Source organism: Lissotriton vulgaris, chromosome 7 (genome assembly GCF_964263255.1).
Source record: "Lissotriton vulgaris chromosome 7, aLisVul1.2, whole genome shotgun sequence".
Taxonomy (NCBI): domain Eukaryota; kingdom Metazoa; phylum Chordata; class Amphibia; order Caudata; family Salamandridae; genus Lissotriton; species Lissotriton vulgaris.
The window spans coordinates 783,633,317-783,659,807 of NC_141695.1; the positions used below are offsets into that span (position 1 = coordinate 783,633,317).

A 26,491-nucleotide genomic window follows, 5' to 3' on the forward strand; every position below is an offset into this window, starting at 1 on the left:
CATTAAACCCACTCCTCTGAGCTATCCAGTTCTTCCAGTGAAAACTTTGGCTAAGCTAAAACTCAGTTTGGAATTTGACATGGAAGGCATCCTGACCAAGGGGCTCTCATTCTCAATTTCCCATTCCTAACAACCCAGACGCTTATCCACAAACAGGGCCTAATGGGGTTCTATTGAAAGGTGGTGCAGGTCAAAATCTCTGTGGCCCATTTCTGATCCAAATACTGCGATTTTTCAGTGTCTACAGGGGTTTGAGAAGGGCCTCTCAGTCTACAACCTCAAACTCCACTTGTTCTCCATCCAGATATTTTGTTTACCTTGGTGGAGAAGTGTGGCTCAATGATTAGAGCGGCAGACCCTGATACAGAGGTCTAGCCCGGGACCAGGGTTCAATTCCTTGCCTCGGCGGGTCTTGGGATAAAAAATTCCACAGACCTGATAATTCTCGCCTCAGTGCCTATTCCAATCATGGAGTTCTACTCTGCAACTCTGGGCAATAGCTTGCTTAATCTCCACAACGGCCCCCACAACGCTAAGGATGCCTGGCCTCCACCTTGGGGGTGCCCAGGAATGGACGCCTCACAGGGAAAGCCAGGATGGGTTCCACAGCGGTATTCGTACAAGCGCCTTGAGACCCTTGCGGGTGAGTAGTGCGCTATACAAATATCAATTTACAATTTAACAGAAGGCGTCTTGACTTTTAAAGGGTTTTCAGATTGTACCAAACTGAGACCTTCCATTGGTCCTTTTTTACCTACAGAAGCATCCGTTTGAACCATTGCGGGAGGAATAAGAAAAATATCGTACCCTCAAAGTGTTCTTCTTGGTAGCCATTACCACAGTGTCTAGGGGATAAAAATAAACTAGTTTGCCATCCCCCATAATTGAGAATATTTGATAAGATAGTTCTGTCCTTGGATCCCAGGTTCTTACCAATTCAGCATTTTGCAGGGACCAGAAGACAGTTCTGCCTGGGTTACTAGCAGGATGATGATTATGACCCCCTAGTGAGCTTTTGGATGTAGTCAGACCAATCTTGATTAGCTGTTTTGGTTCTGTGAAGAAAGGAGAAAAGCAGTCTGCCTTTACCCTTGTCAGATGGGTGAAGACAGTTATCTTTTCAGCTTACCTGGCAGTGGGTAAAGATAACTGGAAGAATAAAAACCCAATCTACCAGAGGTATGGCAGCTTCTAAGTGAGTTGTCAGGTGTTTCTATTAGGGATATTTACAAAGGCCCAATGTGGCTCCCTTTTTCCACTTTTATCATGCAGTATAGATTAAATGTTGGAAAGGGATCAGAGTTGTTTTTTGTCTCGCGGATAAGGAGTTCTATGCCTGCTTAAATGCCCCTTGTTCTCGGTTTCCTTTCACCAGAGTGGTATTTTAGTTTTTCTCCTTTCCTTTAAATTTCCTGCTGTTGTCTTAAAAGGCAAAGTACTTTGTTATCAGAAGCTTAAGGAGGGACTTCTATTTTCCAGTGCTGGTAAAGAATTTGGATTGGAATTTTACATTCCTCCCATTTATTGGTGTTCTTGTGTATTCTTGTAGGGGCTGCTGAAAGAGGTTTGCTTTGGCATGCCTCCACGAATAAGGAATGGCACAAGGACGGATGAAGATGAGGTAAAGCTCGGACAACTCACTGGCAATTTTTCCTTACTCTGATTCTTCTTTACTCGTCTCATTACTAATGTCCCACCCTGTTCTTTCATCCGCCCTTTTCTTTTGGGCTTCATATGGAAACAGTAAGTGAAAGGGGAAGAGGAGGGCTTATCAACATCGTTTGACACTTTCATGAAAAGGGAAAACCGATTTTCAGAAGAGACTTCTAGGGAGTGAATGTGCACACTTACGACATGAGTAAGTAATGGGACAAGTAAGGAAGAATCAGAGTAATTAAGGTTACTTGTAGGTAATCCGAGCATGACTTGAGCGATATCAGCAAGCCTTAATCACAATAAATAAAAATTCCATTATTCAGCAGAAGAGTACTACACAAACTAGTAGTCCAAATTGAGAGTCTGAAGGTGTAAGGTTCAGAATTAACATCAGGAAATAGCTATTGACAGAACGTATAACAAGGAACGCAGGGTTCCAACCAACTCACAGAGATGATGGTGAACAACTCTGACTACATTTACAAAGGCCAGTCACATATACTGGACGTACAGTGCAGGGTAACCAGAAGGACTATGCGCATGAATGATCTGTGAAAAAAAAGGTGTGGTAACACATGGGTAGACTATGTGGCCATCGTGGTCCTGATGTTTGAGAACGGTAATGCCTCTGCAAGGAAGCTCTCTAGTCCTGGCAGAAGAAATAGGACAACAGAGACAACACAAGGAGACGAGTGGATGGCAAGCCCATCCGGAAATTTACTTTAATCAATTCATTTATTCACAAACCCTAGTTACCAAATTAAAAAAGGGAGATAGTACATCACAGATCAAAAGAAACTTTGTGCAAAGCTTTTTCAGCCTACAACACAAATTTGTGTACTTCAAGTCCCACCCTTGGTAAACTTTGTACAAGCTGATTAATTATACATGATAAATATACTATCCTTCATTAAAATAATAATATTCAAGCAGCTGTGCCTTTGGTACTTGCAGTTGTGTCATGGATTCGTATGTTCGACATACACAAGGACCTGCACCATTTTATCTTGAGTTCTGAAGGCAGTAGGAACAGACATATTGCACGTTAAGCATTCACCTCCCCTATGTCCTACAAACAATATTTTCCTAAGATTTCTAAATCGTAATAAAGAAATTCTCTTTGGCATACGTCATTTTGACAAGGCTGTGAAGCTGTACTTGGCAGAGTTTGGGCACACAAATTAAGCCTTGTGGCTCCAAGGGTCACCGTCCCCACCCCCCTCCCTCCTTGAAAAGCGTGGGGCACTAGAGGCAAAGTATTAAACTAAACATCTTTGTTTTTAAGGCTGGTCTATTTTTTGGGATTGTTGGTAGCAGGCCTTGAACAAAATGACAAAAATACATAATTGTCCGTAAAATAGCTCAGCAAATGGAACACTGCAGTTCAGCAACGAGAATCCAAAAGCAACAGCATTGATTCCAGACATTGAAAATGTGCGACCCCTTAAAAGGGTTCCTAGAACGGAGATCTCAGCAGATGGTTCTTCCTTTGACCTCTTCAGGGTTGTTTTTATTTGAAAGCATCATCGATTCACAAAGATTATAGCAGGGCACGGCTTGTGCTGTGGCCTTTCAAGTCTGAAACAGATTTCTGTACACTGCGACGATCTGGCACTAGCTCTTTCACAGTACTTTCTGTGATCGGCTTCGGCCAGAGCCGGGCAGGTTCGAGGACCAGAATCCCATACGAATGGAAAGATAGTAATAGTACTACACACTGCTCAGCCACAACAAGTATATAAAACAAGGAGATTAGAGGACTTCCATGGGACTTTCAAAACTGCTTACCAACACACCTGCAAGATTATTGCTCTGATTCTCCATTCACTGGTTCCACCAGGAACAGTATTTCAGGACTAACATGAGCGACATGTCGCGTCTAGTGTCTATTCCTATACATCATACTTCCAAACTGGAAGCAAGAAAGTCAGGAGTTCGATGCCACTGCAGTTTGCATTTTTGTACTGAAAGTCAAGAGATTCCGAAGATAAAGTAGTTAAAAATGAACATTTCCAGTAGATCCTCCATTTCAGTTAGGTTGCCTTGGAATTGGTACCTGAAGTTCAGATGGGCAGTAATGGCTTTAGTAAGACAAGTTAGTTCAGTAGAAGTCTACAAAGCTGCCACGTGGACATATATTCAGTACTGCTTTGACTTAGATAATCAAGTTTGATGATTGGCGGAGCAGTTCTGCCATACCTTTTTTTAATCAGACTGCATTTTTCTTTCCAAGTTTTGCAAGCACTTAGGGTTATGCCAATGAAAAGAAGTTAAATAGGCAAAGCATTTTGAAGGTCAGTTACAGTGAATATCCAATGGAGATCGTCATACCCAAAAGCCACATCATATCCATCCATACTATTGTAAGGAGGTGCCTTCCTTCATCTCCTCAAAACCCCCAATATTCTGGGGTAAAATAAGAACAATTGAGTTTTAGCCGCTATGCAGGAATTCCTCAATAAACCGTGTGACTCAGGGAGAACAGATATAAAGAGAGAGAAGCTATGAAAAGTCATCCGCTTTTGCTTATGTTAAAATAGTGGATGTGGGGAAAATTAAGGAGAATGCAATCTGTGCCTGGGAGCTGGAGGGGATGGTCACACATTCCTAGCAGACTGTTGCACCCAAGAGGGAAACCTTTTCTGCTTGTAACATGCTACATAACAAAATGTACACCTCAGTGGATATCCACATCAAATATTATTAAGCAAATGTAAGCAGTATTATAATTGGAGTCTTTCTTTATAGGTAGTACTTTCCTCTATTCAAACAGTTTACTATCATGGTCATAAACACTCCTAAATGTATTACACAAGTGCCCTTACCACGTGTCCTCAACTTCCTCTAAATAAACCCTCCATTGATGACTTACATTGGTCTTGTGTCGTATCCCTCGGGCTTCAGTTCACTTGTTCAATCATTATCCTTATCTGAGATCCAGCACCTACTAACAACATATGCTGACAGATGCAGCTGGAAAAACTATAAAAGCTCGCAGAGTGCGCTCTTTGGCACCACTATCAGTGAAAGTAGAGAAGACTAATCCTGAACCATGAATTCACAGTAGTCATCAGGCCCACCTCCAACATTAAAAGAATCACAAATATAGAATTCTGTCAGCAAAAGCGGTATTAGGGCATAGTCTGATAATGACCTCAGCTTTGGGTTTGCATAAATGATTTTGCAGAACTATTTCAAAGGGAAGCAAGTCAATAGGAAAAACTGGGATGGGCTACAACAGGTTGAACCAGTCCAATTTAAAAGATCCGTTCAGTTTAGAAGTACCTCTAGGAGGACTCCTACTCCTAAATATAGTACTAAGTGAACGTATACACAAACAGCCGAAGGAGTCGGAAGTCCTCACAGTGCAAGGAATTCTACAGAGAGATATGCTCCACGATCTGGTCTAGTCTTCAGACAGACAGAGCTGGTTTAATATAAACCAAAGCTGCTTATCAACAAATCACTATCTGGAAAACAAGTACAAGACAGTAAAGAATCGCTGAAGCAATGCTGCTGTGAAACAGCTGATAATGCAAGCTCCACTCAACTGGCTTCAAGGAGTAATCCTGTGTAGTGGTGCAATGTCCATATCAATTGAGGTACTCTGCTGTGAATTTGTGATACAGAGTTTAAGGGTCACACAATGAATGTTGCCTCTGTATCTTGAGTTGTCTCTCATCTAACACAAAGCCCTTAAGCGAAGAATCACTGCTTGTCCATTCAAGCTTCACCCAAATTCTGGGTTTCTGTGAAGAGAATCAGAACTGGCACTCTGAATTTGATACAATGCGCACAGCAGCAGGGAAGCGCACCACACAGTTAACAATTTTTGAGAATGAGTCTTTCCGATTTGCTTGACATCATGACAGTGCACATGGCTTCAGTGTAACAGGCTTGAGTCAGATGTAGATTGGTTTGGCGATCCATACCACATGCAGTGCAGAGTGATGTGGAGAAGCAACACCTTGCAGGCCAAGCTCAGTTTCTGAATCAACAGATCAGGGGAGCCGACCGGTCATGGGTCGTCGTTGGCTTTAGCTTAACTTCAGCAAATGGATTTCTGTAGAAAGATAAAGTACAGCAGATTATCATTAGGTCAAAATATGTGTAACAGGGACGTTGGGAAGACAAAGAGAGACTGACCCACGAACACAGTAATGCAAGGAAAAACATCAATAAAGTAGTGAGTTGAATTTCTCTATGTAGCATACAGAGCAGGTTACATTATTGTGCCGGGTACAGAAAGTCAGATCACTATTAAAAACACTGCAATCCTGCAGAACGAAACAGAAATTGCAGTCGGACACCAATGCAGCTATTAAGTAGCCCTACAACATTTATCATTTGGAGTGGATCCCTGTGTTCCTGGAATATCTTGGTTAATTTGTTAAAAACATAACTTACTAATTGCTCTCTGCACCTCAAATGGTGCCACAAGTTGCACAGAGATAGAAAGGTATTCACACTGCCTACCTGGAGGAGCAGCTACTCAGAAAGGTACTTTTTCGGTGCCAATGGACACACATACTCACACCACCTTTCCCTGACATCTCCGTAATGGCTCCCTGTCAAAACCTAATGTTGCCATTCGGGAGCTCTGCCTCACCTACTCATCCACGCCAAAGGACCTGTAGGACTCATTAACAAAATAAAACACTAAAAGTGTGGAAGCTACCTGCAGGGGGGGGTGGGGGGGGGGGGGGGGGGGGAGGCAGCTTGTTGGACTGTCCTGGGTCCTACACCGCGACAGGCAGCAGGGGAAAGTCTGCACTATTACGCCCCAGACAGGTATGCCACTGGTAGACAACAATGACATCCTAGCAGAGTTTGTGTCATATTACAAGTATGAGTCCCGAATCACAGACTCTACATATATCTAACTCCCTAGAAGATGTTGCGTTGGTTTGGTTCGATAATGGCCATCAACAGTTTCTGAGTCACTCAATATCGGTGGAAGAAACAGTGGCTCTCATTACTGAATTGCTATAATAAAAGCCTTGCCAAAGTAATTGCAACCAGACTGTCCCAATTGCTCGACAAGATAGTTTTCTCAATGCAGGACGGCTTTGTACCGCACTGATCCGCTTCTATTAATCTTTGAACGGTGTTGGTTGTGCTGCATCTACTTAAACTGGTGCTCGAGGCAGCAGCGCTACTATTAAATGCTGAGAAAGCATTTGACTCCCTGGAGTTGTTGTTCCTTGTGGAGGCACTCAGGCGTGTTGGCATCCTGAAAGGATTGCATGCCCTTACCGGGCTTTTTTTTTAATTAACCCCACTCTCAGGGTCACAGTGAATGATCTCTTACCCGAGCCATTCAAATACACAGGGAACCCGGCAGGGATGCTCCTTATGCCCTCTATTATTCATATTATCTATGGATCCCTTGGCCTGTCACCTCCGGCAGTGACACCTGCACAGGGGGTTGTCCTTTTGCTCTGCTAAACTCTTATTATCAATTCATGTAGATGACATTCTACTTTTGATAGTCATCCAGCCATTAATGTATTCCCACTGATTAGAGAAATTATTAGATTTGGTAGGCATTCTAGCGTCATCATTAACTGGGAAATAACGGATATATGACCACTAACAGACAAGGCAAGACCCGACCCTCTAGAGAACCCGGCTAGGTGGGGTCATGGATTGAGTCAAATACTTGGGAATTATCCTACACAAAGAGGGGGAATGCATTATTCATTTAAATTATGGCTCGGACATTGATACTTCACAACATCAATTTGACACCTTGGTTAAGCTTCCAATATCCATGGTGGGCAGAGTAGCATGGTTAAAAATGGTGTATTGACTACACTCTTGCATTAATTTCAAAATATTCCTATCCCCCTTAACAAGAATTTCTGTCATACACATAAGTCCCTGTTGTTAAATTTATTTGGGCTGGGGTGATGCTCGGATAGGTTGGTACACACTGACCCCCCTGTACGAGCGTGGGGACCTTAAGGTCCAAGATTTTGAATTATTCACGCAATGTCACTATGTCACCCATTTGTACCATCTGACCCCACCAAACACTTGAAAAAGAATAGGTTTATGGAGCTCCCAATGTCAATACTCCCTCAGAGACAACCTAGGCCCCAATGGGAGATAAAACCGGTTGCTGCGACAAACTGGGCTTGGCACACTGCTGCAGAGCAGGAGACCACATTTTATTTTCCCCAGCAATGACTCTTTCAAACAACTCCCTATTGGCACTTACCCAAGAAAGGGCCGTAGAGACAACCCTACATAAGAAGGGCATATTTGAGCTAGGACACTTACATGTGGAGGGGCGATCTCTTACACTGTAACAATTCTAGGCCTGTGTAAACCCTACAGCCCTAGATATTTTTTATATTTGCAAGACTTCATACCCCAGTTTTGGAAAAGATCAAGCTGAACCAACACATTTTTCCCCACTAACACAACTGATAACCTCCTTCGATACGACAAGATGGGTATCTCGATCATATGCAGCTTTACTGTGAGAAAACTACTATCTTAAAGTCATAGCGGTAGATCCCTTAGGTTGGCCTACTGATCCTGATCAGTCAAGTGCTAAATTGTTATAAAAAGGAGTGCCAGAACCAGCCCAAGACCTACTGAGAGCCACGGAGATAGACACACTGGACAACTGATCCATGGCGGACAATGAACTGCTGGGCAAGGAAAACATCGAATAAAAGTGCAGTTGAGCTAAAGTGTAGTACCAAGCCATGCAAGGTCACATCCACTCTTACACAGGCATGGCTACCAAGCACTGAGCATTCCCATAAGTGGACTTTGAACTCTATGCCCAGCAACCCCTTCTTCCTAGAAGTTACCTCCCATGACACTCTTATCTGCTTTCGGCAGGACAGGTATCACAGCATTGATGCTGATCAGTTGGGGCCGAGGCTCCTCCACATGTGCTATGAGCATGTATCCCCACAGAGTAAAGACCGAAGTGGCTAGGCAGTATAAGTTCCCAAAACAGTGGTAGGGATCTAAGATTCTGAACAGGCCTTCATAGTGATGATCCGAACACAATGTCTCCTGCAGGCCCCTTACCCAAGGGGAGGAAGAAGGTTCTTCCAGGCATCGAAATAATAGATGGTAAAATGAGTAACATAGGGAAGGACGTGAACTTGACCTTCACTGGTACGTCTAATCGTGAGATCACAATTGACAGCACTTCTAGGGGATCAGAAAACCTAAACTCGGATTAACTTAAACAACAATACGAATTATTCTATGCCTTGGTACCAATAACCACATACAGCAGCTGGCATATGAACTCAATTTTCGAGGTCTCGTTGCGCCTAACAAAGGCTGCCAGTCTCTTCACAACATCATGTGTACTGAAAAATACTGTGACCACTACGGACTGAAACGCTGGGCCAGCAAGGAGAACATGCTGGAACACCCATGAAACTGGGAAATGGTACGAGAAAAATTCACAATCCAGAAGGTCTGACAAATGCACATTACAGTCCAAAGACTTTGCCTGTGAACTGCCTCAATGTAAACAGAAGTACTAAGACAACCCACCGGACCTTCACGAAAAGATACTTCAACCCTTCCTTTCTCAAATACTCCATCCATGTGTATCTTAAAGCCAAAAAGCAGCCTGAACAAGTCAATTCATTTAGATGTTCAAGGTAATTTGGAGTCAAAGGACCGGAACTTAGAGTCAGTACAAACAAGTAAATAGAGCATGTATGTATCTAGATACTAAACTACTTTATGACGATCCCAATACCTAAACGCCCCAAAATGCAACCTGGTGCCTTTCTTGAGTACAGACATTTTGGCGACAAGGCTCAGTTGGCAATTTACAACACTACTTTGGCTTAAGCTAGAGAACCTGCGCCGTCTCAAGAACAGCAAGCATAAAATTGCCCAGACCTCTGCTTTTTGGGGAATGAGGCCAACTTGAGTTCCGCAGAAAATAGGCTGACGTTCTCTTCTCACCAGGACAATACACATACATGAAAACCCCTTCTATAAAAAGCTTACATTTTAAATTTATTACAAAACACTTATCCAGCAGATATGAAACACATGGCAATCGGTTTCAGGCTGAAAAAGTGGGATCACAGCCCTCGGTCCTCCAAGCCTTACATTACTTACCTGTCAGGCAGAGAGTGACCATCATGATGGTCATGCTCTAGATCACTCACAGGGCATACTGGCCTCGAGATCCGACTTTTTGGAATAAATTCTTCACCAACAGGAAGCCTGCCAATCTCATGAGCTCAGTGTATGACAAAAGAATCACACCTAAGCCCTTAAAAAGAAGGATGCGGGTGGAAAAACTCCATGCACATACAATTGAAAAACCTGCTCTCAAACATCAACAGGACCAATTCAAATTAAGAAAATGACTGAGGATCATCCTGTTCAGACAATCCTGTTCTGAAATCACACCCCAATCACGTGGACTCCCGGCTTGAGTTAATGCAATTTCCAGGCAGTAGATCTGCTTAATCCTTAATGACTGGATCATTGAGTTCGCGGTCAACTTTGGAATATTACAAACTGTATGAAACGTTGAACTCTTACACCATAAACTATGACATGCACTCTTCAAGGTGCTGTGAATGCTCTTGCTGCCTTTCCACCACCTAATTTCACCCTCCATTGTTTCTCATTCCCCACAGACACTGAAGCAGCATGTTAGAAGCAGGTAGCACCTTACAAATCACCAATAAATAATTTATGGTACTCTGAGGACCAAGTAATATTCAAACCAACAGTGGCTTTCAGCTTCCCTAAAAAATAACTGCTGTATGTGGTTTCAACCAGCTGGGTAAGCAGGCCTTGTGTAGAGCACGATGTGGCGCCTGAGGACAGAGCAGTCATTCATATTGAGGCTATTGCCAACTCTTGTTCAAAGAGTTATTCCATTCTCTGTATAAAGATGACTTCTCTGTAAATTACACGGACCTAAGCCTATATATCAGTGAAGATAGAGATATAGCAAATCTAACTAGGTTGTTGAAGTATGACTTTCACCAAAGTGAAAGGTACTATGCTAAGCAGCACCAGGCCTTAATGAGCAACTGGCTCCAGGCACTTTTCCCCCTCTTAGCATCTGTGGCATACTGGTATATAGTTAATTGTTCAACGACGCACTGTTGGCCACATCTAGATTTTGTTGCACTGTCTTTAGTCCAGTTCGGTTACAGACAAGGGGGTAGGCATAGGAATCTTGATTTCAACCTCGATACCTTTTTTATGCCCTTCATCAATGTAGGGGAGAATTACTGTACACCACACAGAACATTAGTCAACAAGACAGTGGTGATGCACACAAGGGACCCGAACAGAGCACGATGGAACCACAGAGGAAAAACGCAAGACAAGATGAAAAATCACTTACCAATAGCCTCTCTGATGGCACCAGTGGTAGGTTCCGCACTGCAGTGCTCATTGTGCCCCTTCATCTCAATCTGCAGGATCATTTGCATGAAGTTCCATTCCACCTTGACTGGCTGTGATTGGCCCTTGTACATCTAGCCAAAGAGGGTCCCACACCCTGTCAGTGTATCGTTTTTCTTGTTTTAGGACGTCCTTTCATTGGTGTCATCTCGAAAAATGTTTTCTATGAGTGTTATACCTACACGCCTAATATCCCTAAGGAGGCTATTTAGGGGCATTCAAATATAGGGAGCATTGGGACAAACTAACACTTGATGTTGACTAGAAGGGAAGCATATCGATTTGGAGTTAATGTCTCATACCCAGAGCAAAAGTGATACTGTAGAGACTACAGCGAAATCACATAATGTGAGATTGCATTAAAGAATGCTGCACATATGAACAAGTTGATTGGGGAAAAACTGCTTCATCCATTAGCCATCAGCCATGGTTTATGCTTGTGTGCTGTGTGGTTTTAAGTACTATGCGCTCCAGGGATTATTACAGCCTAGTGGCGAGAAAAGAAGGGAGAACTCTAACTTTTCTTACCCCAGTCTTTTCACTTGCATAGAAATACCCAGGGTTTTCTCAGTTTTAAACAAGTAACAGTGAGGTATGCTGGTATGGCTCAGCCACATTGAAAGTAGTCATCTATTAAGATCGGCCACCAATCTGGAACAGACATTTTCCAATCCCATTCCAAACACTATGCAAGGAATTACAAAATATGGAGAAGAAATTGAGAATCATAAGGACACTGCACATTTGCAAATGATTTTTGTAATTTACTGGAAACTCTGGAGTTCGAGGAATGCTCTAATGGGATTCTAGTATTCCATTATACTTGCACCCTCGTTAAAATGTTTTTTTTTTTGCATAACCTGCCATTGCCTGACAAGGGAATAGCTTGATTTTTGTGCAAACAGTAGGGTGGAATATTACAGTTTTAAGTTTTTCAGCAAGTGCATTACTGAATAGGCCATAATTAGAGAAGTACAACAGTAGTTCTCTACCGAGTGTTCTACCAGGTATGCAGCACATCACGGTATAAAAAGTCTGGGGAAAAAGCTGGCGCGATTTACTAGTACAGTAGGAATCTCTAGCTCATTTTGGGTACGTAAACCTAAAAGTAATTCACTGTAGATCGTTCATCTATTCAGTGAACAACTGATTTAAACCAACTGAAAATGGAGGAACGTAGAATATAATGTCAGGAAGCCGTGGTCTGAAGAGGATAAATGACGCGTACTCAAATGTTATGTAAAAAAACGACATTGCAAGCTAAAAAGTGACATTGCACTAGCAAGATCACAGATGTAACCAAGCATAGTCGAGAATGATTTAGGATCTATAAATATTTATCTGACAGGCAGAAATAATATAATTTTTATAAGCATTTTTCACCAACATTTCCAAATGGAGAGACAAGCATAGCAAAAGAAAACCATTATATTACGTAAATATAGGCAAGTAAGTGTACTCCCAAGGCAAAAGTAAACATCTTATTCACGAATTGAAGCCTCCCAGTCAACCTGCAGACGAACCAGGAAAGTAGAATTTCATTACTGAACAGGATTAAGATATTCTGAAAAGCAATAATTTTGCCAGGGGTTCCAAATCTTACTTTGCTTTGGATGACACCCTTGGGCTTCATATAAGGGCTTCTCTGGGAACATGCATCTGTTCATTCCTAGAAAACATCCATTCAAAGTAGGGGGGCCTGCTGCTCTCCACTACTCAGCTGTGTCTCGCTGAACAAACACCAACCCCACGATGTACCAGTACTTTAATATAATGCCTGGCCTCTTAGATATGCAACAAAAAAAGGTTTAGAGTGACCAGGACTGGGAGTCTGAGAACTTTCAACACATTTTGATTGACTTCTACAAAATATCTGGCTGACCTGGAAACCCTACTTAGTATGATGAAAGGAGACTTCCTTAAAATGGCCCACAAGTTTAACACGGGAGACTCTACCCATTTTACACAATTAATATTAAGCTTATTAAACCCAATGCAGGTATTTACACTAGATCAAATGACAGCGGGACAAAATAGGCACCACTTTTGGGGCTATAGGGGCATCATGCCAATCTTCATAGGAGGCAACCTCTTGAAATATTATAATTAACCATTCTCAGGAACTGTGCGACTTCCTGGCTGTTTTTCTTATTCAGAAGTGATTAGAGTTATCGGCAATAAGAAATTTAAACGAAATAGATACCTCTGCGATAACAAATGAGCAATTTGTTGCTGCTTCTCATGAATTTTCCAACTCTGCATTACTACTTGTCAATTACACCACTGACCGAGTCAGAGCGAGAAAATCTTCTTGCGGCGATTTAGACATCAAGCCTCAAATCCATTTAAAAAATAATTCTGATGTGTTGTCCTGGACATAGTTAATAATGCCTTTATTTTGATAATCAACTTTATTTGATTTTCAAAGAACACAAAAATACATTGGCAGTAGATCATTCATCATTGAAAGAAACATGTCATTATACACAGTCAACAAGGCATGGACGGCCCAGCTGGGCTTGGTAAGGCAGATCAGATAATCATTGCAAATACATAGAATTAGGCACACCATCAAATTGGTACTATTTTTTTTTAAATTATATTTTTATTGCAGAGTTATAAACAGCAGGAAAAAAGTAAACAGCCAGTGCACTTGTGGGCCCCCCCCCGTCCAATAACAGTTCACAGTTGTACACAGCCATTCAGCCCGCATCCCGGAGGCCGGGCGGCATATCAGATCGCTCTAGAGGAGCACAACACAGTGTACGTCCCATTGGGACCCTGGCGTAAGATCGTTTTACGTATCTGCTTTCACCCCCCCACCCGCAACAACAATCCCGTCAGCCATCCCCATGGTATCAACGTAATTGCCCCCGTTGAGGCCTGCTTTAGGCTATTCGGGCCTCCGTGCCAGGCCGTCCCACCCAATCAGTCCGCCCGCCACTCAATACCCCCTGTCCCAGTGGGTCTAGGCCTCCAACAGCAACCCTCCAATGGCTTCCGGCCCCCCCCAGCCCCCCTACAACTAACCCCCCAACGCCCCCCCCCCCCTGGCAACTGCTAAGGTGTGTACTTCGCTCTACCGAACTGGATGGTTCCATTACAGTGCGTAATGACATACTTCTGTGTTCGCCCCGCGGTGTCCAGCGGCTTAGTCCTCGCCGTCCTCGTCCTCAACCAAAGCATCACGCAGAGCCTGTACCACTAACTCCCATGCACGCGCCGCATCCAGAGCCTTCTCATTCCCCAACTTCACTGCTTGCTTCATCCGGAGCACGCTCTCGCAGTCAGACCATCGCAGCAACTCACTCTTCCATCTACGCAATGAGGGACCCCCCCTGGCCTTCCAGTGCCACGATATTTCCCTTTGAGCCAATATCAGACCCAGATCTATGAATTTACTGGTCACCTTGGTGTGCTTAGTATGCGGGAACCAGAGCAATAGACACGTCGCCATGTCGAATTCTACCTCCCTGTCAGTCACTTCATTCAGGAGTTCCCCTACCTCCGCCCAATAAGTTCCCAGTTGTGGACACCCCCAAAACAAGTGGTCCATGTCCGCCCCTAGGGACGAGCACCGGGGGCAACAGGCATCCGGCACCCGAAAGTGCCGCTGTAATTTCTCTGGAGTTAGATAGGCCCTATGGAGCACATAAAAATGGACCTGCTGAAAGCGCGCGTTCCTGGTGCCCTTCCACGTGCGGCGCAGGATATGGCCCCATGCCGTGTCCGGTATGGGCCGGCCAACGCTCCCCTCCCATTTAGCTTTGAGCCCATGGAGTGGTTCTAGCCCGTCGTTCAGCATCCTATTATGGAGGCACGTCACAGCTTTAAATGTACCAGCCGCCATTACCACATATTGGCATGCCATAGTCGTCGCAGGTTCCAGGAGCCCCTCTTTCCAGTGCTTTTGTATGGCAGCCACTACAGCCGCGTGTAGTAGGAAGCCCCCCTCAGGCAGTCCGAACTGGTCCCGGAGCACGTCGAACGGTGCCAACGCCCCATCAATATACAAGTCACCCACCACCTGCAACCCCGCGTCCTCCCAATCCATCAACGGGGACCAATCCCCTCCGTGCGGCAAAGCCGTCAACATCCCGATCGGAATCTCCGGGGCATAAGGCCGTGATGCCCTCGCTCTCCGGAGGCTCCTCTGCCAGCACAGCCGGAGCGTCCGCTCCTCCATGGTGAGGGCCCGTAATTCGAGCCGTTGCTGCATAATGATGTACGACAGCACGTGGCGCTGTATCCCCCGACCCCGGTCTTCCTCCGGCCCCCGGAACACCCTGGCTACGTTCTGCGTAAGGACCTGCAACTGCGCCGCTAAATAATACAGCTCCAGGTCGGGTACGGCCATGCCCCCCTCCAGCTTGGGGCGAAGTAGCGTGCTCAAGGCTATCCTGCGACGGCCATGCCCCCACAGGAAGCCAATAATCATTGACCGCAGTTCCTTAAACACCCCCTGGGGAATCCAGACAGGTAGCGTTCGGAAATAATAAAGGAAGCGGGGGAGCGCCACCATTTTCAACAACGCTATCCTGCCCAGAACTGTCAGCGGGAGGGTCGACCAGAAAGACAAGCTACCCCGCAGTGACCGGACACAACGGCCAATGTTACCCTCCAAAAGGTCAGTAGCCGAGTGGTAGATGCGGACACCCAAGTAGGTGATGCAAGAGGGTTCCCACACCACACCCAGGTCGCTGCCAGGGGCTGGCGATCCCGCTCTCAGCGGAAACACGCAGGTCTTCGCCCAATTAACCTTAAGGCCCGACAGTCGGCCGAACTCGGACAGCAGATCCATCGCTCCAACCAGTGCCCCCGAAGTGTCAGCTAGGTACAGGAGCAGGTCATCCGCATAGAGCGATATATAATGCCATTGCCCATCACTCACCATTCCCGCGTATCGTTCGCCTGACCTCGCATGGACCGCCAAGGGTTCCATCGCCAGGGCAAACAACAGAGGGGAGAGAGAGCATCCCTGTCGTGTTCCCCTGCCCACCGGATACGCGGCAGATACCAGACCGCCCAGCCGAACTCTCGCCGTCGCCGAATTATACAAGACCCTCGTCCACCTCCGAAACCCATCGCCCATGCCAAACCGCTCCAGCACCCCATCCAAGAAAGGCCATTCCAAACTATCGAAGGCCTTCTCGATATCCACGGACAGAACCGCCGGCGACCCCTCTCCATCCAAGATGGCGTCCATTATTCCCACCAGGCGGCGGATATTCGTCGCCGTGCTCCTCGTGGGTATAAACCCGGCCTGATCCCTGTGCACCAGGCCCGTCATGTGCGGGGCTAGTCTAGAGGCTAGAATGCGACTCAGGATCTTATAGTCCACCGTTAGCATGGACAGCGGGCGATAAGATCTCACGTCCGCGGCATCCCGGCCGGGCTTGAGGAGTGGCACTATCAAGGCCTCCCGCATGGAGGCAGGCAACGCCCCCTTCTCAAAGGCCTCCGTATACACCACCAGCAGCCTGGGCGCCAGAGCGTCTACATAGTGCTGATAAAACTCGATTGGGAGTCCGTCCACCCCGGGCGTCTTATTACGGGCCATCTGTTTGATAGCCACTCGAATTTCCGTTAGCGTGATCGGGCTACCCAGGTCCTTCGCGTCGTCCTCGTCCAAGACCGGAAGCGGCCTCTCCCCCAGGTACTCCACGATGTCCTGGACCCCCACTCCCAGCTGGCTCCGGTACAATTCCTCATAGTAACCCCTAAAGCGGTCCAATACAGCTGCCTGGGAGTACACCATCTCTCCCCGCGCGTCAATAATGCTGAGGATCGGGCAACCCCTAAGTTCCGGGCTAGCTAATCTGGCTAAGAGGGTACCCACCTTGTCCCTTTCTGCGTGTGCCCTGATAATGTACTGCCTATAATCATAGCATCGCAAACGTTCCGTCTCCGCGGCTACCGCTTCCTTCGCTTCCAATAACTGGGCCTGTAGATCTGGCCTAGTGGGCCTGCGGCACTCCAGGTCCCTCAAAGCTTCCTCCGCTTTCATTAAGTCATTCAGCACAGTCGTTCGAGCATTCGAGAACCTGCCCAAGCACACCCCTCTCACCACCACTTTCATTGCATCCCATTCAACAGACCTGCTCGTCGCCGTTCCTTCGTTCACACCGAAATAACTATCAATGCCCTGCCGGACCGCATCGTCGAACACAGAATCCTCTAGCGTCTCCGGACGAAGCCGCCATGTTGGTATTGCTGAGCGCTCCCTCTGCCATTGGATATGTACCAACAGGGGGTTATGATCGGATATCGTCCTAGCAAGGTACTCAGCATGGGTAATCAATGGGGCTAGGGAGCTCCCGCAAAGCACCGAATCAATCCTGACATGTAGATCATGCAGAGCGGAATAAAAGGAGTAATCCCTGGTTCCCCTGTGCCTCTCCCTCCAGACATCCAGCAACCCCCATCGTTCTTGCCAGTCCTTCCTGTGCGCGGCCAGCCTGCGCACAGGAGAGTCCACTAGGGGGGGATGGGACCTATCCAGAGCCACATCCGTAATCGAATTGAAGTCCCCCCCTAGCATTATCGGGCCCGCCAGGAAAGAGGCCAAGGACCCCGAGAGGCTATCAAAGTATCGGCCTTGGTCAGAGTTCGGTGCATAAACACAACATAAAACCACATCCCGTCCATACAATCTCCCTTCCACCGCTACAAACCTGCCATCCGAATCTATAACCTGATTCAGCACCTGAAAGGGTATCCCCGCCCTCACCCAGATCAAGACCCCCCTGGCATACGCTGAATAAGTGGTGCCAAAAACCTGGCCCCGCCACCTTTTCTGCAAGGCAGCGCACTCTTTTTTGGTGAGGTGAGTCTCCTGGAGCATAGCTATCTGAACCCCCCTGCGTACCAGGTATGCATGTACTTTGTGGCGTTTCACCATAGTCCGCAGCCCCCGGACATTCCACGTCAGGCATTTCAAATTAGGTAATGTCCCCATACCAAGTCCGTACAGTCCGAATTAAACTCCAACGGTCCATGACCCCCCCAATGCAGTTGCCCCCCCCCAAACAACCCCAAAACTGAAACATTCCCCAAACCCCACTCCCCAGGACAGAGCACACGAACCCAATGGCCGCCCCCATCCAAACCTTGATGCAACTTCTCGCACACTTACCCTGTGGTCTCCACCACAGTCGGCCTTAAGGGCCTAGGGGGGGTGAGTCGCCGCCGACCCCAGCTAGCGGAGCCCGCGTCCCGCCCTTCATCCCTCTGATACCCTCAGCTCCCCCACCCGGCAACCCGCCCTCCAGCAACAGGATATCACCCTACCATGAAGTCCCGGTCTAGGCCAAAGTCTATCTTAGCCGCAGCAAATATTATCCGAGGTCTGTGGGGTCACTGTCGGCCCCTTCTGGCTCTCTGCCTCCGAAAGTTCCTCTCCTGTTCTGCTGCCTTCTCCTCCCGAGTCCGTTTCGGCCCGTTCACTGTTCTGTTGCGACCCTGTAATGGCCGCCGTCGCTGCGAGTGCATCCCTCTTCTCCGCCGCCATTTGAGCCTCCCGCTTCTCCCGCTGGCGCCTGTTGCGGGACCTGATGCGTTGTGACTGCCGCACCCGGGGCTGCTTGGGCTGGTCTCGCCTACTTTGGTGTGTCCTGTCCGTCCCCGCTCTGTACGATTCAAGCCAGTGCCAAACTTCGTCTGGAGTGAGGAAAAAGTGTGTGGTGCCATCCATGATAATCCGCAGCTTGGCCGGGTAGAGCAAGGAGTACTGAATGCCTTCCTCCCTGAGCTCCTTCTTCACAGCCAGGAACGATGCCCTGTCCTTCTGGACCGCCTGCGTATAGTCCGGAAAGATCGTTACCTTGCTGTTCTCCACCCCATAAGGGCCCGACATCCTGGCCCGCTGGATGAGGAGGTCTCGGTCTTTGTAGTGGAGGAGCCGCACCACCATTGGTCGGGGGGGGCGGCCCAGCCCCGGCGGGCGAGCGGGCACCCGGTGAGCTCGCTCCAGAGTGAAAAAAGGAGTAAGCCCCTCCGGCGCCACCACAGTGCGGAACCAGTTCTCCATGTAGGCCACCGCATCCTCCCCCTCAATCCGTTCCGGCAGGCCTACGACCCGCACGTTGTTCCGCCTATTGCGGCCTTCGGCATCCTCCGCCCTCCGCTCTAGAGTGTCCAGTCGGGCCAAAATGTCTGTAATCCTGTGCTCCGCGGTCACCACCGAGGGCTTCAGGTCCAGCAACAGTTGGTCATGATCCTTGACCCGATCCGCCAGCTTCGCGTGGTCCGCGCGTAGTAGCCCCAGGCCCGTGGCCACTTGGGCAATGTCGTTGTGCAACGCCTCCTTGGTGGAAGTGATCGCCTCAAGGATGGCATCCAAGCGCCGGTTCAGCCGCTGTTCCTGGTCAAGCTCCGGGGAGGGACTCTCACCCAGCCGGGTCGATGTCGCCGAGTCCCCCTCGCGGCTCCCGGGCATCGGCCCTCCGATCGCCGCCATGTCAGGGCGCTGCGTCACAAGTCCGGCCACCCGTACTGTGGGTGCTCCCGTGGGTCCGTGCCGATTACCGGGCACCGGGCAATGCAATGCCACCGCCAATGGTCTCAGGAGCAATGATCAGGCGGATGAGCTCCGTTCCGTCACCCCCACTGGACCTGTGGGGGGAGGATGAGCCGTGGGACGGTGGCCAACTAGAACCCCCGATCTCCTGGGTGAATCGGGCAGCGTCCCCCGGTCTCAGGGCTTCGCGCCGCCAATCCCAGTGCGTCGGGCAGCCGGGTGCAAGGTCCCTCTCTGCTTGGCGACAGTCGGACTCAGGGCTGAAGTTCGGGACCGTCCGACCTCCACGCCGCCATTTTCTTCACACCCCGGTCTACACCTCGGCCGCCTCTTCCTCGATCTCCTCGGGGCCAGCAGTCCCCCAGCGATTCACCGATTACGTCCAGCTGTCCCCTCACCCTTCAGAGGGCAGGAACGTTGTCTCCGGGTCGCCTAGGGTCCCGAAAAACAGGAGAATTAGCGGGATTCCGCGCGGAGCTGCGAGCTCACGCCGCCATCCCGATCGGCGTCCAAGCCACGCCCCCCCCACCATCAAATTGGTACTAGATTAAACCATTTACCCCACACTTTACCAAATAAGTCAGGGCAGCCCCGGGCTTCGAAGAGAGACTCCGCCTGCATCCCACACCAACCCACTCCTCTCTTCCATTTCTGTACAGTTGGCGTCTTCGCCTGGGACCAAAGTGCAGCTATATCCCTTTTGGCCACCGCTACAGCCGTCCTCAGAAAGTGCTTGTCCACCCTAGAGCCCTCTAGGCCGTCGAACACCCCCAGCATCAAGTGTCTCGGGTCATGGGGAACCTCCCATCCCAGGGCCCGCGTGAGTTCGAGCTCAACCCCTCTCTAGAATGGCGCTAAAGCCTGACATTGCTATACCATGTGATAGAAATCGGGTGGAGCAGAGTCACAGCGCGTACAGGCTGGGGAAGGTCTCATGTGGGCCCGGAATAGGCGTGCCGGAGTAAGGTAAGCTGCATGACGGTAATAAAGTTGGACCAGGCGCAGCTCTAGTCACGAGCCGACTGGACTACGGAAACACCCTCTACGCAGGCACCACCGCTAAACTCCAGAAGAAACTACAACGAATCCAAAACGCCTCAGCCAGGCTCATACTAGACATCCCACGCAATGAACACATCTCTGGTCACCTTAAAGACCTCCACTGGCTACCCGTCAATAAGAGGATCACTTTCCGACTGCTTACCCACGCACACAAATCACTCTACGACATCGGACCAGATTGCCTCAACTCTCGACTGTCCTTCTACACCCCCTCCCGCCAACTTCGCTCTTCCAACCAAGCCTTCGCCACTGTACCTCGCATCAACAAGACCACCATGGGAGGCAGATCCTTTTCATACCTGGCTGCCAAAACATGGAACTCACTCCCCGCTTACCTTCGCCTCACCCAGAATCACCTAGCGTTCAGAAAGCAGCTTAAAACGTGGATATTTGACAAATAATCCTCCTCCCCTTCCTAAGCGCCTTGAAACCCTCTGGGTATGTAGTGCGCTATACAAATTTTATGACTTGACTTGGTCAAGGTTTTGGGTGCCATAACGGCATCACGCCAGTCCGCCTCCTCAAGGGGGCCCCAACCATCCCTCCCATCGAGCCCGAAGCCGGTCCAGGGGCGCGGGGCCATTATTCACCAACAACCGGTATATGCGGGACACTCTCCCCCCTCCCCCCTGCTCCCCAGGTTCCCCATCATCAACTGAGCCTCCAGTGGGCTGAACTCCGGAAAAGAGGTAGGGTATGAAATGTGCATGTGGAGGGAGTGTCTAAGTTGTAGATATTTATAGAATTGAGAGGGAAGCAGGGCGTGGCGCTGTTGCAAGTAGGCAAAGGAGCGAATGTGGTCCCTCACCCAGACTTCGCCAAACAACGAGACCCCAATGAGGTCCCAGCGGCGGAACCCTTGCAGGGATGAGACTTCTTGTAGCCAGGCCCCATGCCTGAGTGGTGTATGTCGAGTGAGCTTCCGATCCCAAAGCACATGGCGTAGGGCTGTGCGCCAGGCCATGAGCACCGTCCTCGTGACAGGGGGGTAGAGCCTGCAGCACCGGGCTGCCGTACAAGAACGCCTGGATCTTCGTGGAGCCCGTTGTGCTGAGTTCCACTCGGTATGCTGGGTCGGACCAGCCGCCCACGAACCAATTGTGGATTACGATGAGCCTCGTGGCCAAGTAGTAGAGGTGGAGATTAGTCACCCCCATACCTCCATCGAAGGGGGGGATACGAGAGTGCGCCAGGGATAAACGCGGTCTCTCTCCACCCCAGAGAAACCGGGTAAGAACGCAGTCTAGTTCCCGGAACCAGCTCCCCAGGATGTGGATGGTGATGTTTTGCAAAATGTAAAGAAAGCAGGGAAGGATCATCATTTTAAAGAGCGCACTTCTGCCTAGGGGGTTAAGGGGGAGGGCCTGCCATTTCTTGAGGTCTGACTTCATCCTGGCGACCAAAGGCGCAGCGTTCAAAGCCCATTCGAGCTCTGGCAGAAGGGCTATCCAGACGCCCAGATATTTGAACGATTGCCTCCGAAGGGCGATATTTTTCTGCCAGTTGAAGCAAGCCCGGAAGGGATGTAAAGGGACCAAGGTTGATTTTGCCGGGTTGAGGCGGAGTCCAGAGACCCGCTCGAAATCGGAGAGAACTTCCAGGCACCTGGGGCCAGAACTGTCCGGGTCCGCCAGATAGAGCAGGACATCGTCCGCGTAAAGGGCTATCTTGTCAACCTGACTCAAGTCCCACGCCCAATACCGGATCAGTGGGTCTTGCCGGATGAGCGCTGCCAGGGGCTTCATCGACAGTGCAAACAAGAGTGGTGAGAGCGGGCACCCTGACGCGTGCCCCTCCGGATTGGGAATGTCTGAGAGCTCGCCGTCAATGAGAACACGAGCTCTGGGGTTAGTATAGAGGACCATGATCAGTTGGCGGAAGGGGAGGCCAAAGCCCATCCTCTCCAACACATCCTGAAGGTATCCCCAGTCCACTGTATCAAAGGCCTTTTCGAAGTCGATGAAAAGCAACGCCAGATACGGGGTCAGGCGACTACGGTGGGCCATAGCTAGGTGGAGGCGGCGAATGCAGTGACGAGTGCCCCTGGCAGGCATGAACCCGCATTGGTCGGGATGGACCAAGTCTTGCAGAAGGGGCCGGAGTCTCTGGGCTATCACGGTAGCAAAGATCTTGAGCTCCGTGTTAATCAGCGAGATCGGGCGGTAATCTGCACAGTCCAGAGAGGGCGGCTGCGTTTTTGGAATGACCACTATAGTGGCTACATCAGATTCAGATGGAAAGGATCCTGCCTCCGCCACATGGTTGAATAGCTCCACCAAGTGAGAAACCAGAAGCTCGCAGAAGGTCGCGTAATACTCCTGAGGGTGCATTAGTGAAAACGCTTTGTAAATTTCCTCCGGGGTGAAGGGGTGGTCCAGAGCCTCCGCGGTCTCCCGGGGCAGGCACGGCAACTGGGTACCAGACTTCTCAAGCAGGTCCGCCAGCGGAGCACCAAGAGGGCGAGCGGCATACAAGCTCGCGTAGTAATCGGCAAAAGTCTGTGCTATGGCTGAGGACGTCACCTGGTGGGCCCCGGTGCCCAAACGGATTTCAGAAATAACGCGGTTGACCTTGGGATCGGACACAAGATTGTGGAGGAGCTTGCCATTTTTAATCACCCCACCCATAAATTCATGCCACCGATGAACGCCATAGCATTTTAGCTGACTCCAACGAGATCCAGCGAATTTCTTCGCGGACCACTGTCAGTTGCCGCAGGGAGCAGTCGTGACCGTTAGTTAGCTGGGTGCTTTCCAGCTGTGCCGCCCGAGATTCCAGCTGTACAAGTTGGGCTGTCTGCTCCACCCGTTTCGCGTGGACCAGTCCCCTGGCCACACCCCGGACAACAGCCTTGCCGGCATCCCACAGCGTCCCCGGTGAGGGAACCGAGCCCTCATTAGTGGAAAAGTAATGACGCAGTTCATGCTAGAGTGATTCCGCGAGGGTGGGGTCCTGCAGGAACCAGGCATTCAGCCGCCACGTTACCCGCAGACCCGCTAAGGAGATCCCAAGACGGAGGGAAACGGGGGAGTGATCCGAGATCCCCCTGGGCAGTATCGTGGCCCCAGATACCAGCTGACAGTCTGTAGCCGCGTCAGAAGGAGGTCTATACGGGAGTGAGTATGATGGGCTGCCGAAGTGTGGGTGTATTGGTCTTTGCGGGGGTTCCAGACCCTCCATACGTCACAGAGGCCCAGGGCCGAAGACTAACTCAAAAGGGCCCTCGCGGAGGCGAGACAGCCCTCCGACGGGGTCCCCGTTGCGTCACGCAGGGGTTGCAGAACGGTGTTAAAACCCCCCCCCCACCACCGTGTAGCCTTGGGGAAAGGAGGAGAATACCAGCGTGAGGTGTCGAAGGGTGGAGTGCCGAAGTGCAGGTGGAATGTAAGTGCATAGGAGGTTGATAGGACGCCCCCCAATCGCTCCGGAAACGGCCACATACCAGCCCTGTGCATCAGTCTCGGTTGTAACCAGGGTAAAGGGAAGTCCCTTTCTAAGTACAATAGCCACCCCTTGGGAACCAGAATGCCAGACCCTGTCAAATCCATATCGGGCTAGGAAGTTGCATTGTGTAATCAGGAGGTGCGTCTCTTGGAGGAACAGGATGTCCGGCGCCAGGCGGTGGGCAGCGCGGAGGATGGCCGTGCGCTTGATTTGATCAAGGAGGCCATTGACATTCCAGGAGAGGATGTGGATAGGCCTTTTTAAGGTGCAGGTCTACTAGAGGAATGATGTGCTGAAGAGTGGATGTAGACATGGGGCCGATCCAGCCAGGGGAAAGCACCCACCCGAGTTCAGTGCCTAGGGAAGGAAACATGGAAGGTGATCTGCTTGTCAACTGCGAAGACAACTAGTGAATCACGGCTGCCAATGAGAACAACGAATAGCGGCCCGTAGGCGGCTAAAAACAACCAACTGTAGGGAGACAACGGATCCCCCTCCCACCCTTGCCTCCCCCCCCATTCCCCTACCCTTCGGAAGTGGAAGCATGTTGCCCCAAAAACCCAACCACTAACCACCCCACAAAGAGGTTATTCGCTAATCTAAAACGGTTAGCAACAAAATCAATAATAATACCTTTTTTACTGAGCCAAATACACATTTGTTATGTGTAGCTGTCAGAGAGCTTCTCGTTTATTTCAGTTTCTGAATGTCATAATTCTCTGCTAAGACATCACAATAGCTGATAGCAAAACTGGTTACCCACTGCTGTGAAGTCCTAAAGGCCTTCCAGGCCAGTCTGACAGGCACTCTGGGAGCCTGTCAGTGCAGCTCTGCTGGTTTGCTTCAACTAAACGCAGAAATCACAGCTGCAGAAGGAGGAAAGAAGTCAGGGAAGGTAGGGGGTTGGTCAAGCACGGCAGGTATTTTTTTTTTTTTTTAAACCTTTGAATTGAAGAAGTTCTTGTATAGCGCATGGCTACTCGGAAGCATCCCAGCGCTTGATGTTGAACAGAACCTTTGAAACACGGATACATAACAGAGGCCATGTTATGTATGGCTTCCCTATAACTCCTCCGCCACTGCGTACCAGTTTAAAGCAGGGGCAGGTGGTTTTGCAGGTCGTACATAAAGTAATAAACGGATAAAAAATGAATTACGGAGCTGCTCAGGGTTCTGAGTGGCATTATAGACAACTCGAGCATCGCTCATGTTGTCTATTTGATGTCACTCAGAACCCCTCGGTACAAAACATCCCCGTAAGTCACTGCTACCAATCTATAATTTTATACATTATTCTAGTCTTCAAAATATTATTGATCCTATGAATGGCATGCCAATTCATGGTAGCCGAAGCCGCTGCATAGTTTCAGGATCATTTGGAAAAGAGCATACTCTTGTCCGATCTTCAGTTTTAGTTTTTAATTCCACAGGGGACCCGAGAGACGGTATTGTATTGCAAGGAAAATTATATAGTGCTTTTCATAACCCTGCACAGCATAGAACACTTTCCTGGGTGGTCCAGATGCATTATATATATATAGCACTTCATAGCCCTTGCGAGATTGCCAAGTACTCCAATTGCATCGGTTTACTTGACGCCCTTCCGAATGCATAGATGAAATGTTGGTTTGGCCTACATGAGACATGTTGATGAGGTACATGAGGTTTCATGATGTAGCAGGAGCACAGTCTCACGAGTGTCATTCGCTTAGGTATGGGTGTTGTAGACTGTATGAAAAAGATGCAGTTGTACATGCAGGTATGTAACATATTTTGGGGTAGGTAGTAGACAAAAACATTTGGGGCTGATTTTTAAACATGGAGTACACCCCCAGTGGCAGAGAATCCAGCCTGTTGGAGACACTGTTAAACCACCAAGGAGCAAAACATGGGGTCTACCTAGCCGCGCCAATGGAGCAGCATTAGAGCAACCCACTGGAGGCACAGATTAACATCCCACTGGAGACAATGTTAAACTACCAAGGAGCATTATACAAAATCTACCCGGGAGCTAAAAACGAACAAGAGAAATTAAATTGTTGGCAGGACAAGAAGTTGTTGGCCAATAGCGAAAGACTAACATTACATTGAGAGTGTAGTAAGTCGAGCTTCACTTATCAAACTGGGAGTTCACAGAGTGAGGTGAGGGAGGGGATTTGCAATGTGGTCTTAGATCAACGTCAGAGGTATACTGGTGAATATTGTTCCGGTAGAAAAGGATAAATAAGCTGGGCTTAAGGGCAGCGTGTTCTGGTTTGATCTGCGATTAGTAGACTGAATGGAGCAGCATCATAAGACTATGAGAGAAACTGAGGAGACAGGATGAAGTTCTGGGAAGTGTCGAGTATGACACCACATGGACAGTGAGATTGTGGTTCATTCGGA

General features: G+C 48.8%; 1 protein-coding gene across 5 annotated transcripts in view; it reads right to left on the reverse strand.

The window, feature by feature from the left end:
- Nucleotides 1-2,341: 2,341 nt before the first annotated feature.
- BAIAP2 (BAR/IMD domain containing adaptor protein 2) overlaps nucleotides 2,342-26,491 on the reverse strand; it is a 491,109-nt gene continuing 466,959 nt past the window's right edge. For all 5 annotated transcript variants that reach the window (XM_086931035.1, XM_086931033.1, XM_086931032.1 and 2 more), the window contains one exon: nucleotides 2,342-5,719. Coding sequence is in view for 3 of the 5 variants with exons in the window: in XM_086931033.1 (XP_086787159.1) it covers nucleotides 5,650-5,719 (70 nt within the window). In the remaining 2 variants the exon portion in view is untranslated. The remainder of the gene's footprint in view (nucleotides 5,720-26,491) is intronic.